This window comes from Pongo abelii, chromosome 3, assembly GCF_028885655.2.
Source record: "Pongo abelii isolate AG06213 chromosome 3, NHGRI_mPonAbe1-v2.0_pri, whole genome shotgun sequence".
NCBI classification, from domain to species: domain Eukaryota; kingdom Metazoa; phylum Chordata; class Mammalia; order Primates; family Hominidae; genus Pongo; species Pongo abelii.
Window position 1 is genome coordinate 136,905,481 of NC_071988.2, and position 14,148 is coordinate 136,919,628.

Here is a 14,148-nt window from a genome sequence, read left to right on the forward strand (position 1 = left end):
AAGGACTTCATGTCTAAAACACCAAAAACAATGGCAACAAAAGCCAAAATTGACAAATGGGATCTAATTAAACTCAAGAGCTTCTGCACAGCAAAAGAAACTACCATTAGAGTGAACAGTCAACCTACAAAATGGGAGAAAATTTTCGCAACCTACTCATCTGACAAAGGGCTAATATCCAGAATCTACAACGAACTCCAACAAATTTACAAGAAAAAAACAAACAACCCCATCAAAAAGTGGGCAAAGGATATGAACAGACAGTTCTCAAAAGAAGACATTTATGCAGCCAAAACACACATGAAAAAATGCTCATCATCACTGGCCATCAGAGAAATGCAAATCAAAACCACAATGAGATACCATCTCACATCAGTTAGAATGGCAATCATTAAAAAGTCAGGAAACAACAGGTGCTGGAGAGGATGTGGAGAAATAGGAACACTTTTACACTGTTGGTGGGACTGTAAACTAGTTCAACCATTGTGGAAGTAAGTGTGGTGATTCCTCAGGGATCTAGAACTAGAAATACCATTTGACCCAGCCATCCCATTACTGGGTATATACCCAAAGGACTATAAATCATGCTGCTATAAAGACACATGCACACGTATGTTTATTGCGGCGCTTTTCACAATAGCAAAGACTTGGAACCAACCCAAATGTCCAACAATGATAGACTGGATTAAGAAAATGTGGCACATATACACCATGGAATACTATGCAGCCATAAAAAATGATGAGTTCATGTCCTTTGTAGGGACATGGATGAAATTGGAAATCATCATTCTCAGTAAACTATCGCAAGGACAAAAAACCAAACACCGCATATTCTCACTCATAGATGGGAATTGAACAATGAGAACACATGGACACAGGAAGGGGAACATCACACACCGGGGACTGTTGTGGGCTGGGGGTGGGGGGAGGGATAGCATTAGGAGATATACCTAATGCTAAATGACGAGTTAATGGGTGCAGCACACCAGCATGGCACATGTATACATATGTAACTAACCTGCACATTGTGCACATGTACCCTAAAACTTAAAGTATAATAATAATAATAATAAAAAGAAAATTACTAAAAGAGTAGATTTTAAGTGTTTTCACCAAAAAATGATAAGTATCTGGGATAATTAATTCCAATGTCATTTTGCTGTATCTAAACATTTCATTATTTATACATATTTCAAAACATCACATTTTACATGAAAACTATATATTGTTTTTGTCAATTAAAAATTAAAAATAAAAATAATTCTGAGGGAGAACCAGAAATAACAACAAAAGAGGCAGTAAAGAATATTTTCTTCAAAAGCACAGTTCAATTAATATGTGTACATAAATAAATATTACATATTACTCAATATGTAGGATATAATTCTATCCATATGAACACATACTAATAAATACATACACATAGCCTTTCTGATTCTCTCTCCATGTGTGACATTGCTCAAGCCTTTTTTAAATTATTTTATTCCATTTGGGGTTATGTCACTTAAGATAGCCATCAGTGACTTTTGAATATTATTTTGAGTAGCAGTGAGTAACAATTTGTTTTTCTATTGAGAAAAAGTGAAATAGTTGGATTTGAGCTGGTTAAATTCACTTAGACTTATAAAGAACTTTTTAATTCATATTGTTCTTTAGCCTGAAACTAGGAAATGCTATATTTTTAGGGTGTGAAGATAGGAACCAACCACTCAAAGAACATTTTGAAGTAACTGGCCTCTCGTTAAGCCTATGATTTAAAAATAAAAAGAAAACTGTCATTTATACTAATTAAAGGGAATAATACATACTAAAAAAGTAAAAGAAGAAATGAGAAAAATCTGGATAGAACTCAATTGTGGTCACTTTATCTGTTCTTAACAGTCTCAAAATGAAATATTTGGGTCACAGTCAAGCAGTGCTTCATAGGAACTTATTAAAAACAGAGTTCATTGGTTCACATATACTTTGAAGGTTTTTAAAAAGTGAACTTATTCTACTGCTTTCAATCATTTTGCTTTACAGTGGCCATCAGGTCTTAGGATGAAAAAAATACCCTGTTATTTTGAAGAAGTATCCAAATTTTATCTTTGGAAGATAAACACTTTAACAGAAGATCCAAAAACGTCGATAACATCTTAACACTCTTTGATTCCTTTATTATTCTTAGTTGTGTCCTGTAATTTTTTATGTGTTTGCTAAAATTATTTACACACAAAATAAATTTAGTTATACATAGGATGAGATAGTCACAAGTAAAAGATCAGGTGAGAGTACTGCATCAAGATTGTTTAAAAGATGATTATCTTTAGAATTGTGCACCTAATCTAGTGTAACATATTGGCTTTATTTTTATTTAGTAGCAATTACAGGCTGAATCTGTTATTCAGTCAATTGATCAAAACCTAGAAGTGCTACCAGTAACACTGCTGTGTTTTCCCAGATAATGCAATAAATAAATAATAGGTATAATAATGAAAGCTACCTGAGGCTAATCCAATACCACATTCCCTATAAACTGATTTGTTTTTTCTAATATGTATATTTTCAGATATCTGAACATTTCATATGAGCAAATATTATGCTTGTTTGAGATTATAGAAAGGTCTTGTGCTGTTTCTCCGTTTTCTATTTACACCATAATTTTCAAACCCAAGTTTGGCAGGATTTGGCAGGGTAAATAATCCAGAAACAGAGTTATATGACTATCTTAGTTTCACTGTTACAAACTGCAGCATGTACTATAATAAGGGAGGCTGTTCTAAGTGGTTCTAGCTGGGATGGGAAAGACTTAAGAAGAGGCAAGGAAGCTGGGTGCAGTGGCTCACGCCTGTAATCCCAGCACTTTGGAAGGTCAAGGTGGGTGGATCACGAGGTCAGGAGTTTAAGACCAGCCTGGCCAAGATGGTGAAACTGCATCTCTACTTAAAATACAAAACTTATCCAGACGTGGTGGCAGGCATCTGTAATCCCAGCTACTCAGGAGGCTGAGGCAGAGAATTGCTTGAACCCAGGAGGCAGAGGTTGCAGTGAGCCAAGATCACGCCACTGCACTCCAGCCTGGGCGACAGAGCAAGACTCTGTTCAAAAAAAAAAAAAAAAAATACATAAAAAATAAACAATGAATGAGGCAAGGAGATTAAGTTCACTAACTCTTTGGGATATATTTCAGCTCTGCCCCATTCTGAAGCTTCTGGTGTGTGTATGTGTGTGTAAAGAATGGTTAAGTCTTGGTTCAAGATTTTTCTAAACGGCTATTTGATTTCAACTCTACTGCACCTTAAAACTTTAGAAATCTATCATATTTGGAATATTTTATCAGTACCACATTGTGAAATAAAAATTTCTATGTTATTTATAAATATGCTTACCTTCACATCTTTGACATTCATCCTTGTTCCCTCTTTCCCAACAAATATATCATCAATGTCCACAAGGATGTACCTGTCCAAGGACAATGTCAGCCTCTTCCCTGACAAGAAGGAGATGGCATCTATGAAGATGAGCTTGTGCAGCCAAAAGTTCAAGTTGTTGCCAAAAAGTACTCGCTGAATTCCATCATGAAGCCCCAGATCCTGAATCACCGTTGCAAAGAGTGTTTTGCTAGACAAGGATGAAAGGGATTTTTCTGTCTGTAATTCAGTTAAAAGTACAGGCTGGTAGGTTGAATGATTATATTGGAAAATAGTCCAGTCTTCCCCAGGAAGAGGGCCTTTCTCAACCTTGGGGGCTTTGGTAATATGCAGCAAAGGAGATTGAGGGTTAACAAAACAGTCCTTTAGAGCTAGATTATTGAAAAGGTTTAACGGAAAGCCTTTTAATCGTGTACTTGGTAAGCTGTTCTCATTGGCTTTATGAAAACCGATTATACTAACACTGTATTCCACACAGTATTTTTCTAAAAGCTCTCGATTCCATGAGTCCATACTGACATACTTCAGAATATTTTCATAAATGACTAAAGTATATTTCCCTTTGCCATTATCTGTAAGAGGAGGTATATCTCCCTTTCCAGGGGCAATAACCATGTGGTACTGAAATCGGCTGGACTCCAAAATAGCTATGATATCTTGACCGAGTTGAGAGTATTGGCTCTCCACAAAGAGAAGGACAGTAGGGTCAGTTTTGGATGTATCTATAGGTTTAACTGTTTTCAGCTCCATTGACCGATATGGTAGAATTTTGATGTCAGTGCATTCTGCTTCTGCAGTGGTTTCAATAAGTGTCATTTCCTGTTTGTAGCCAGAGTAGAGAAAATAGGCAGAAATGACAATGCTCACCAAGCAAAAGGTAGCTAAGAGAACAATCAATGTTCGAAAACTTCTCCGAAGTTTCACAATAAGATTCATTTTTTAAAATAATGTTTTGGAAGCTTTTTCCCAGTTTCGTTTCCTAAAGTGCCATAGTGAATAAAGTATGAGATGTTGCAAATATCACTTCCCCAGAGTTCATGTAACCATTGCAAATCATGTAAAATGTTTGAAGGGAGCACAACTGAGTTAAAGCTGGAAGGCAATAGATGGGGAGGATATAAGTTGAGGAGATTTTGAATATGTCCAGTACCGAGAATTGCTGCGGAATCCTCTAAGCATAATCTGAAAGAGAGGAGAAACGTAATAACTAAGACAAAAATAGAAATATAAATATTTATTTGTATATAAATGCTGATGCTAAAGAAACATATATAGCAATGATAATTTTAGTGTGTTAATATGCTAAAATATTAACAACCTGATGTTTACAGTCCAGACTTAACTACCTATAGTAGATTTTTTGATAACCTCCAGAACACAGAACCTAATTTTATTTTTGCCTAAACATCCATATGTATACAGAAACATGTATTGAGATCATTTTCTAACTAATCCCACCAAAAAAGAAAAGAAGTAAGAAAGTAAGCTTTAACAAAGAATGTCAGTTACCATAAAACTATTCTACAGAACTGATAACCATTATATACATATAAAATTAGGAAATCAGCAATCAGGGGCTTAGAGCAATTAAACATGCTCTTAGGTATCGGCCTGAGTCTCTGGAATTCTCAGCTGACTAAATAAATCTGTCTTAAGTTTAGAGTAGTTACAAGTTTTTCTCTTGAATAATATATCCTTTATCTGGACTCACAGGGAGCCACTTGGCCCTCTTCAGCATTACAGCCCAGATACATAGGAGTGCTCCTTCTTCCTGCAGGAACAGGCATTCTCAGATCTCGCTAATGAAACAGAGGACAGAAAGCTTACGTGAAAAGAACATTGACATGTTAGTCTCAAAGCATATTTCCTAATTTTGCCTACTCTTGTAATAAGAATTAAAACTCTTACTCATTGTCAATTTTTATCCAAGAATCAGATGTTCTATTTCTCTATCACTTCCTTTAGTTAAAAAAAAAATGAATGTAGAATGCATTTGTATTACTTTGTTCTTGTATTGCTCTAAAAAAACACCTGAGACTGGAAAATTTATAAAGAAAAAAAGGATTAATTGGCTCACGGTTCTTCAGGCTGTACAGGAAGCATAGCAGCTTCTGCTTCTGGGGAGATATAAGGAAGCTTCCAATCATGGTAAAAGGCAAGGGGGTGCCAGGTGTCTCACATGGTGGAAGCAGGAGCAAAAGAGAGAGTGTGGGCTCAGAAGACAGGAAGATGAGGATATGTTTGGAACTTCCTAGAGACTGGGTTTAAATGGTAGTGACCAAAATGCTGATAGTGATGTGGACAGTGAAATACAAGCTGAGGAGGTCTCAGATGGAAATGAGGAACTTATTGGGGACTGGAGAAAAGGTCATTTTTTGTTATGCCTTAGCAAACAACTACGCTACATTGCGCCCCTGCCCTGTGGATCTGTGGAACTTGAACTTGAATGTGATGATTTAGGGTATCTAGTGGAAGAAATTTCTAAGCAGCAAAGCATTCAAGAAGTGGCAGGTGGATCACGAGGTCAGGAGTTCAAGATCAGCCTGGTCGGGATGGTGAAACCCTGTCTCTACTAAAAATACAAAAAAAATTAGCCAGGCATGGTGGTGGGTGCCTGTAATCCAAACTACTCAGGAGGCTGAGACAGAGAATTGCTTGAACCCAGGAGGCAGAAGATGCAGTGAGCTGAGATTGTGCCACTGCACTCCAGCCTGGGCGACAGAGCAAAACTCCATTCCGCCCCCACCCCCCAACTCCAAAAAAAAGTGACCTGGCTGCTTCTAACAACCTATACTAGGATACTTAAGCAAAGAAATGACCTAAAGTCAAAACTGATATTTAAAGGAGAAGCAGAACCGTGAGGCAATTAAAACTCTTCTTCATAAATTACCCAGTTGCAGCTATATAGTCATTTGAGAATGAACTAACACAGCACTAAAAAAAAAATTTCCCGTGGCCAGGCGCGGTGGCTCATGCCTGTAATCCCAGCACTTTGGGAGGCCGAGGCGGGCAGATCACAAGGTCATGAGATCGATACCATCCTGGCCAACATGGTGAAACCCCGTCTCTACTAAAAAAATACAAAAATTCGCTGGGTGTGGTGGTGCACGCCTGTAGTCCCAGCTACTCAAGAGGCTGAGGCAGGATAAATGCTTGAACCTGGGAGGCAGAGGTTGCAGTGAGCTGAGATCACACAACTGCACACCAGCCTGGCCAGTCTGGGCAACAAGAGCAAAACTCTGTCTCAAAAAAAAAAAAAAAAATCCCAAACTGCTTCATCACAAATGGACATAATTTTCCATTATTATTAGATGTTTTTCCTTGTATAGATGATTCTGACTTCTATGAATTACTTTCTATACAAGCTTTCTTCATCTGTCTCTACACTGTTAGAGTACTTAAATAATTTTCAATTTCCCAGTTTGCCAAACTTTCCCTAGGATAACTATTTTGGGTGAAAATAATCCATGTTATCAATGTGTGATATATATATTTAAGATATGTATTACATCAGACATATTACATCAGAGAGAATTAAATTAGCATGTTTTTTAATGAGTGGTATGTTCTATCACACTGTAGATATTTTATGGATTTCTTTATTTTTTAATTGGGGGATCTGAGTGATGAATGGTTATTAATGATGACTGAAAACTTTTTAGATTAAATAGTTAAACATTACAATATTATGTCACTACTTTTCATTTTATATTTCTATGTTCTACAATACTTAACCTCATTATTAATTTAAATTTTAAAAATCTGCATGATGTTGAAATGGTTGTTTTTGTCAGAAAATAACTTTTAAACTTTTTCAAAAAATTAAAAATTTTCATCAAATATTTTAAATATTTTAATACTTCAGATTCCAAATATATAAATGGGCCTTAGCTTTTCACTGTGAAACATATTGTACCAGTTTGCAGTCTCTGCAGTGACTTCACATTGACTTTAAAAACAAATGAATCCCACATGTTGGGGAATTACTAACACTCTATTTACAAATTTTATTTGTTTTATTTATTTATTTATCTTGAGATAGAGTCTTGCTCTGTCACCCAGGCTGTAGTGCAGTGGCCTGATCTGGGCTCACTGCAGCCTCCGCCTCCCAAGTTCAAGTGATTCTCCTGCCTCAGCCTCCCTAGTAGCTGGGATTACAGGCACACACCTTCAAGTCCAGCTAATTTTTGTATTTTTAGTAGAGACTGGGTTTCACCATGTTGGCCAGGCTGGTCTCAAACTCCTGACCTCAGGTGATCCACCCACCTCGGCCTCCTAAAATGCTGGGATTACAGGCATGAGTGACTACACCCATTCAAATGCAATTCTTTAATATAATTGTCTGCTTTGCAAAAGTCTTTGTTTCAAAACTCAGCTCCCTTTAACCAAATTGGATTGCATTTTACTAAAAAGAAATGGAATACAGCAATAAAAAGGCTTTGGTTTGGTATGAAATATATAAAGCAATTATATTATATCCTCTACTTTTATGTATGCTTGAAAATTTTCATATATAAATTTTTAAAATAAAAACTCAATTAAAAGATACATATATATAGTGTGTAGTGCGTGTGTGTGTGTGTGTGTAATAATAATGAAATTGAAAGATATTTGGAACTTGTCAAAGGAGATTATTAATCTTATATCAATTCTTAGATTTATCCAAGCTCACATATTTAATTTAAAAATCTATTTAGACAAACATGAAATCAGACCCACCCCATCCACACAACTTCCACAAATAACCCAACAAGAGCAGATACCTACTTACATGCTTTGGAGGATTGCTTAGTATTTTAGGAATAAATTTAACCAGGCGATTCGGAGACAAATTAAATGTATAACAAGTTAATACTTTGTTAAATCTTTACTTCTTCTCACATTAAAAATATGATTTTTATTTTTGAATACACAAAGGAGAATATGTCAGTTTTGCATATTTAGAATATCTCCTCCTAATGCAATAGTGAAAAATAAATTAAAAAAAAACATATGGGGCAAGAATCTGCCAACCCAAAGAATAAATAAAATTTAAATGTGGCATTTATTTAACAGTAATATGTTCAGAGTTAGAAGAATGATAGATACATATTACCACCATGGAAGACATATATGTTTTCAATGTAGGTGTTTTAACTAAAAGAGTTATCCTTCCCATTCAATTCTCCCAGTTCTCCTTCCCTAGCAAAACTGGCCGGTGGAGATGAGGAAGCCTGGACCATAAAACTTGATATACCATAAGTTTTTACCTATGTCTCACACCTGAAGTAAGAAATAGTATTATGACATTGTTTAGGATGCCAGAAAGGTGTAGTCTGTGATTAGTTTGAATCTCTTACCTACTGTGTGACCCTTGAAAAGGTAGGGGAAAAGGCATGCAGGAGTATGGATAGGGAGAGCAACCAACACAACAATCTTACGTTGTTACCATAAGTCAAATGAGACAATGGAGATTAATTTTCAAAAGACACGTGTTAAATGAGTCATATAAAATTAAAAGAATTACTTCAGGATAATAATGAAGACATTAAAATGCTGCTATAATGGTATAAAATATGTGGCATTTATTTTTAAGTAGTCTAAGGTGATACACCAAAATTTTTATTTTACCTTAATTAGTGTCTTCTTCAGGAAGACCCTGGGACAAGTTAGTAACAAACAGAAACATTCGAGGGCTTTCCTTTCCCCACTTTCCCCTTATAAGGTGATGTTGATCTTTCATTATAGAAAGAACAGACAAATATGTGGATTACTGAGTAAATTGCATCTGTGGAAAAACTATTTTATTAACCATCAAACCAAGTAAGTTAAACAGGCTTTGGTCCCAATTCTTAATCTGACTTTCCATGTTCTAATAAATCTATTGTTAAAAATTTGGAAAGAGAGATCTACTCATTATTTGTCATGACAACCTGACACAAAATGTGGGCTTCACGACCCCTGCACAGGCTTTGATGAGAAAAAAAGGGAGGCTTTTGTAAGTGTTGCCTTTCTTGTTATCATTTTTGTTTTCTTATTTTTACCTTCTATCCTTCCAAATGTGGCTTATCACCTAGGTAGTGGAATAAATATCTCCTAGAATCTTTGACTCTCTTTCAAGATTAGAAAATATTATATGATGATATTAACATTATTGTTTTACATATCTGTTATAAGATTGCTTTTTGACATTTTCAAAATGTGTTTACAGATTCTCTAAAATACAGTTTGCAAAGTTCATTTGCCACATAATCATGGTAAATTTCTAGTAATCTCTGGTAGCAGCAGAGAGGTGAGTTAGTAAACAAAGCAATTACAGGTACTACTGTAGTTATTGCTACTTTTTGGAAAGACTGAAATACAGAAGAAAGCTAGATACTAAATCACATTGCATATACGTGTGGTTGTTTCTTTGTTGAAGGTGATCTGATGAGCTGTACAGATCACTAAAGAGGCTCATAAAAATTCAGCTGAAATTGAAAATAAGAGTAATGACGTTTACCAGCATTTAATAAATGGCTACTACTTGCTAGTAACTATGCTATATTCTTTGTATTCATCATCCTGTTTACTCTTTATGGATCTATTTTTAAAATGACAAAATTAAAATTTAGAAGGTTTAAAAACAGAACCAAGATTAAACTACTAATGATTTATGATACTAGGATTCTACGGTTGCACTGTTGAGAAGAAACAAAGATTAAGTTAAGCCAAAAACTTAGCAGTCAGCATAATTAAACAATTTAACTGCAAATCAGCAAGTTTTATTTCAATTTTAAAAGTTCAGATATTCAAAGCCAAAAATGTCTACCAAAAATGGAGAAAAATTGTAGAGGTGAATTGAATTGATTTAAAAGCAGCTGTGTTGTAAATTGGAATGACTTAAGAATTTGCAATAATTTCAATGACCTTGACTTTTTGTGATGCCTGTGAGGAAAATATTTTATTATATACCCTGTTTTTACATGCTTCATGAGTTTTTTTGTTTGCTTTTAGGAATCATAAAGAATTAGTTCATATTTTATATTAATGAAACAGAATTTTTAATTAAAGCTCTTACATAGGCCAGGCATTGTGGCTCACACATGTAATTCCAGCACTTTGGGAGTCTGAGGCTGAAGGATTGCTTGAGTCCAGGAGTTTGAGACCAGCCTGGACAATAAAACAAGATCTTGTCTTAACACGAAATAAAAAAGAAAAAAAATTAGGCAGGTGTGGTGGTGTGAACCTGTAGTTCCATCTACTTGGGAGGTTGAGGCAGGGAGTTTACATTGAGCCCAAGAGTTCAAGGTTGCAGTGAGCTATGATTGCACCACTGCACTCCAGCCTGGGTGACAGAGGGATACCCTGTCTGGAAACACACAAAAACCAAAAAACACAAAAACTATTATATAAACATTTAACTATTTGTTCATATACATTAACTGCACCAGTGCTTCTTTGGGGTGAATTCCAAAATTTGTAACCATCTAAAATGGTTTGGCTGTTTCCCCACCCAAATCTCATCTTGAATTATAGTTCCCACATCCCCATGTGTTGTAGGAGGGATCTGGTGGGAGGTAATTGAATCATCATGGTGGTTATCTCCATGCTGTTCTTGTGATAGTGAGTTCTCATGAGATCTGATGCTTTTATAAGGAGCTTTCCCCCTTTGTTCAGCACTCATTCTCTCTCGCCACCGTGTGAAGAGGTATCTTCTGCCATGATTGTAAGGTTCCTGAGGACTCCCCAGCCATGAGGAACTGTGAGTCAATTAAGCCTCTTTTCTTTATAAATAACCCAGTATCAGGTATTTCTTCATAGAAGCGTGAGAATGGACTAATACACTAAACAAGTATCTCAGAGAGTGAGGCACTGCTGTAAAGACCCTGAAAATGTGGAAGCAACATTGGACCTGTGTAACAGGCAGAGGTTGGAACAGTTTGGAAGGCTCAGAAGAAGAAAGGAAAGTAAGATAAAGTTTGGAACTTCCTAGAGATTTGTCGAATGGCTTTGACCAAAATGCTGATAACAATATGAACAATGAAGTCCAGGCTGAGGTGATCTCAGATGTTGATGAGGATTTGTTGGGAACTGGAATAAAGGTGATTCTTGCTATGCTTTAGCAAAGAGACTGGGCCCTGCCCTAGAGATCTGTGGAATTTGAACTTGAGAAAGATGATTTAGGGTATCTGGTGGAAGAAATTTCTAAGTGGCAAAGCATTCAAGAGGAAGTGAAGCATGAAAATTTGGAAAATTTGCACCCTGATGATGCAGTAGAAAAGAAAAACCCATTTTCTGGGGAGAAATTCAAGCCTGCTGCAGAAATTTGCATAAGTAACAAGGAGCAGAATGTTAATCACCAAGACAATGGGGAAAATATTTTCAGGGCATGTCAGAGACCTTCATGGCAGCCCCTCCCATCACAGGCCTGGAGGCCTAGGAGGGGAAAATGGATTCATGCACCAGGTCCAGGGTCTCCCCTGCTGTGTGCAGCCTGGGATTTGGTGCCCTGTGCCTCAGGTTACTCCAGCTGTGGATAAAAGGGGCCAACATATAGCTCTGACTGTTGTTTCAGAGGGTGCAAGCCCCAAGTCTTGTGGCTTTCATGTGGTGTTGGGCCTGTTGGCACACAGAAATCAAGAATTGAAGTTTGAGTACCTCCGCCTATAATTCAGAGGATGTATGGAAATGTCTGGATGTCCTGGCAGAAGTTTGATGCAGGGGCAGAGGCTTCATGGAGAACCTCTTCTAGGACAGTGTGGAAGGGAAATGTGGGGTTGTAGCCACCCCACCACAGTCCCTACTGTGGCACTGCCTAGTGAGAAGAGGGCCAGAATCCTCTAGACCCCAGAATGGTAAATTCACCAACATCTTGCATCATGTACCTGAAAAAACCACAGACACTGAATACCAACTGTGAAAGCAGATGGGAGGGGGGCTGTACCCTGAAAAGCTACAGGGGTGGAGCTCCCCAAGGCCATGGGAGCCCACCTCTTGCATTAGCATGATCTGCATGTGAGACATGGAGTCAAAGGAGATCATTTTGGAACTTTAAGCTTAATGACTGCCCTGTTGGACTTCAGAATTTCGTGGGGCTTGTAGCCACTTTGTTTTGGCCAAATTCTACCATTTGGAATGGGTATATTTACCCAATGCCTGTACCCGCATTGTATCTAGGAAGTACCTAACTTACTTTTGATTACACAGGCTCATAAGCAGAAGGGACTTGCCTTGTCTCATATGAGACTTTGGACTTGGACTTTTGGGTTAATGCTGGAATAAGTTAAGACTTTGGAGGACTGTTGGGAGGGTAAAATGTGAGGACATGAGATTTGGGAGGGGCAGGGGGCATAATAATATGGTTTGGCTCTGTGTTCCCACCCAAATCTCATCTCAAATTGTAGTTCTCATGATTCCTACATGTCATAGAAGGGACCTGGTGAAAGCTAATTGAATCATGAGGGTGGTTACCCCCATGCTGTTCCCATGATACTGAGTGAGTTCTCATGAAATCTAATTGTTTTATAAGGTGATTTTCCCCCTTTTCTCAGCACTCATTCTCTCTCCTGCCACCCTGTAACAAGATGCCTTCTGCCGTGATTTTAAGTTTCCTGAGGCCTCCCCAGCCATGTGGAACTGTGAGTCAATTAAACCTCTTTTCTTTATAAATTACCCAGTCTTGGGTATGTCTTCACAGAGTGTGAGAATAAATCAGTACCTCATCTTTCAAGAGAGATGCAGTATTTTTCAAATTACAGGTCACCAACAAGTTAGTGAAAATGAAGTAGACCAGAATAGAAATATTGTCATACTTCATGTACAGCAGAGGTAAGCAATGCTTTATGAAACTTTATGTTGTGGTGTCCGTGTATGCATGGCTGTGTATTTGGATACCAATGTGAGATTATTGCTTATTCTGGGTCATGGTCAAAAGTGTTTGAGGAGCACTACTCAATAAGGCACAGTTAATTCAAATTATTTAATCTGGTTAAAAGAATTATAAATATCATAAAGGTTTTAGCTAAAGATCAATTCAGTCTCTTACGATTCTGAGTGGTTTCAGAAAATATCCAATATTAATTAAATAGTAGTTGAGACTATGAAATGGTTGCTATCACATGGTTGGTCCCATGGAATTCCTTTCAGCTTCCAGGCCAAAAAAATATTATGATATTATTTTCAGTAGCAACCACTGCTACATAAGTCATAATTTTTTCAAAATAGAGGTACAAAGTAATGAGTAATTGTTATATTTAATCAAAATCGAAGTAGTATGCCCAGTTTATAATTTTCTGCAGAAATGATCTTTTCTATACCCATAAATAACCAGTTGATTATCACCTAACTTCCATACACTTCATATATTCTTGATTTCAGTGACATAATATAAATTTATTTTAGTCCCCAAAGTGTGCATTTTTACCAGTACAAACTCCTAAAAGTGTCATTTCAAACATAATGATAACATTACTACCATAATATTATATTGTAACATAATATTATACTAGGTACATAGCTCTGAGCTATCAGCTACATTCATACTTCAAAAGATTATGAAGTCGACTCAGTAAATAGAAGAGTAAATGTCAGGTGATTTCTTTTATCACCATTTCCTGCAGAGATATACATAGTGCCTATTCACCATTTTCTTAGTTCTTATTTTCTAAAGCAAAGAAACGACATGATTTTTTTTAAATAAAGAGTCTAATTTATTAAAATCAACTGCAAATTTCTATGCATTCATCTTGCTTATTAGAAAAACATGAGGATTTTGCAA

The 14,148-nt window shown here is 36.6% G+C and overlaps 1 protein-coding gene across 4 annotated transcripts in view; it reads right to left on the reverse strand.

The window, feature by feature from the left end:
• NDST4 (N-deacetylase and N-sulfotransferase 4) overlaps window positions 1–14,148 on the reverse strand; it is a 289,322-nt gene that overhangs the window by 248,235 nt on the left and 26,939 nt on the right. For 3 of the 4 annotated variants that reach the window (XM_054554391.2, XM_024246116.3, XM_054554392.2), the window contains exon 2: window positions 3,369–4,592. In XM_054554391.2, the coding sequence (XP_054410366.1) occupies window positions 3,369–4,346 (978 nt within the window). In that variant the 5' untranslated portion in view covers window positions 4,347–4,592. Of the gene's footprint in view, window positions 1–3,368; window positions 4,593–5,121; window positions 5,272–14,148 lie in introns of those variants that run through there. The other variant, XM_063723614.1, reaches the window with a different exon arrangement.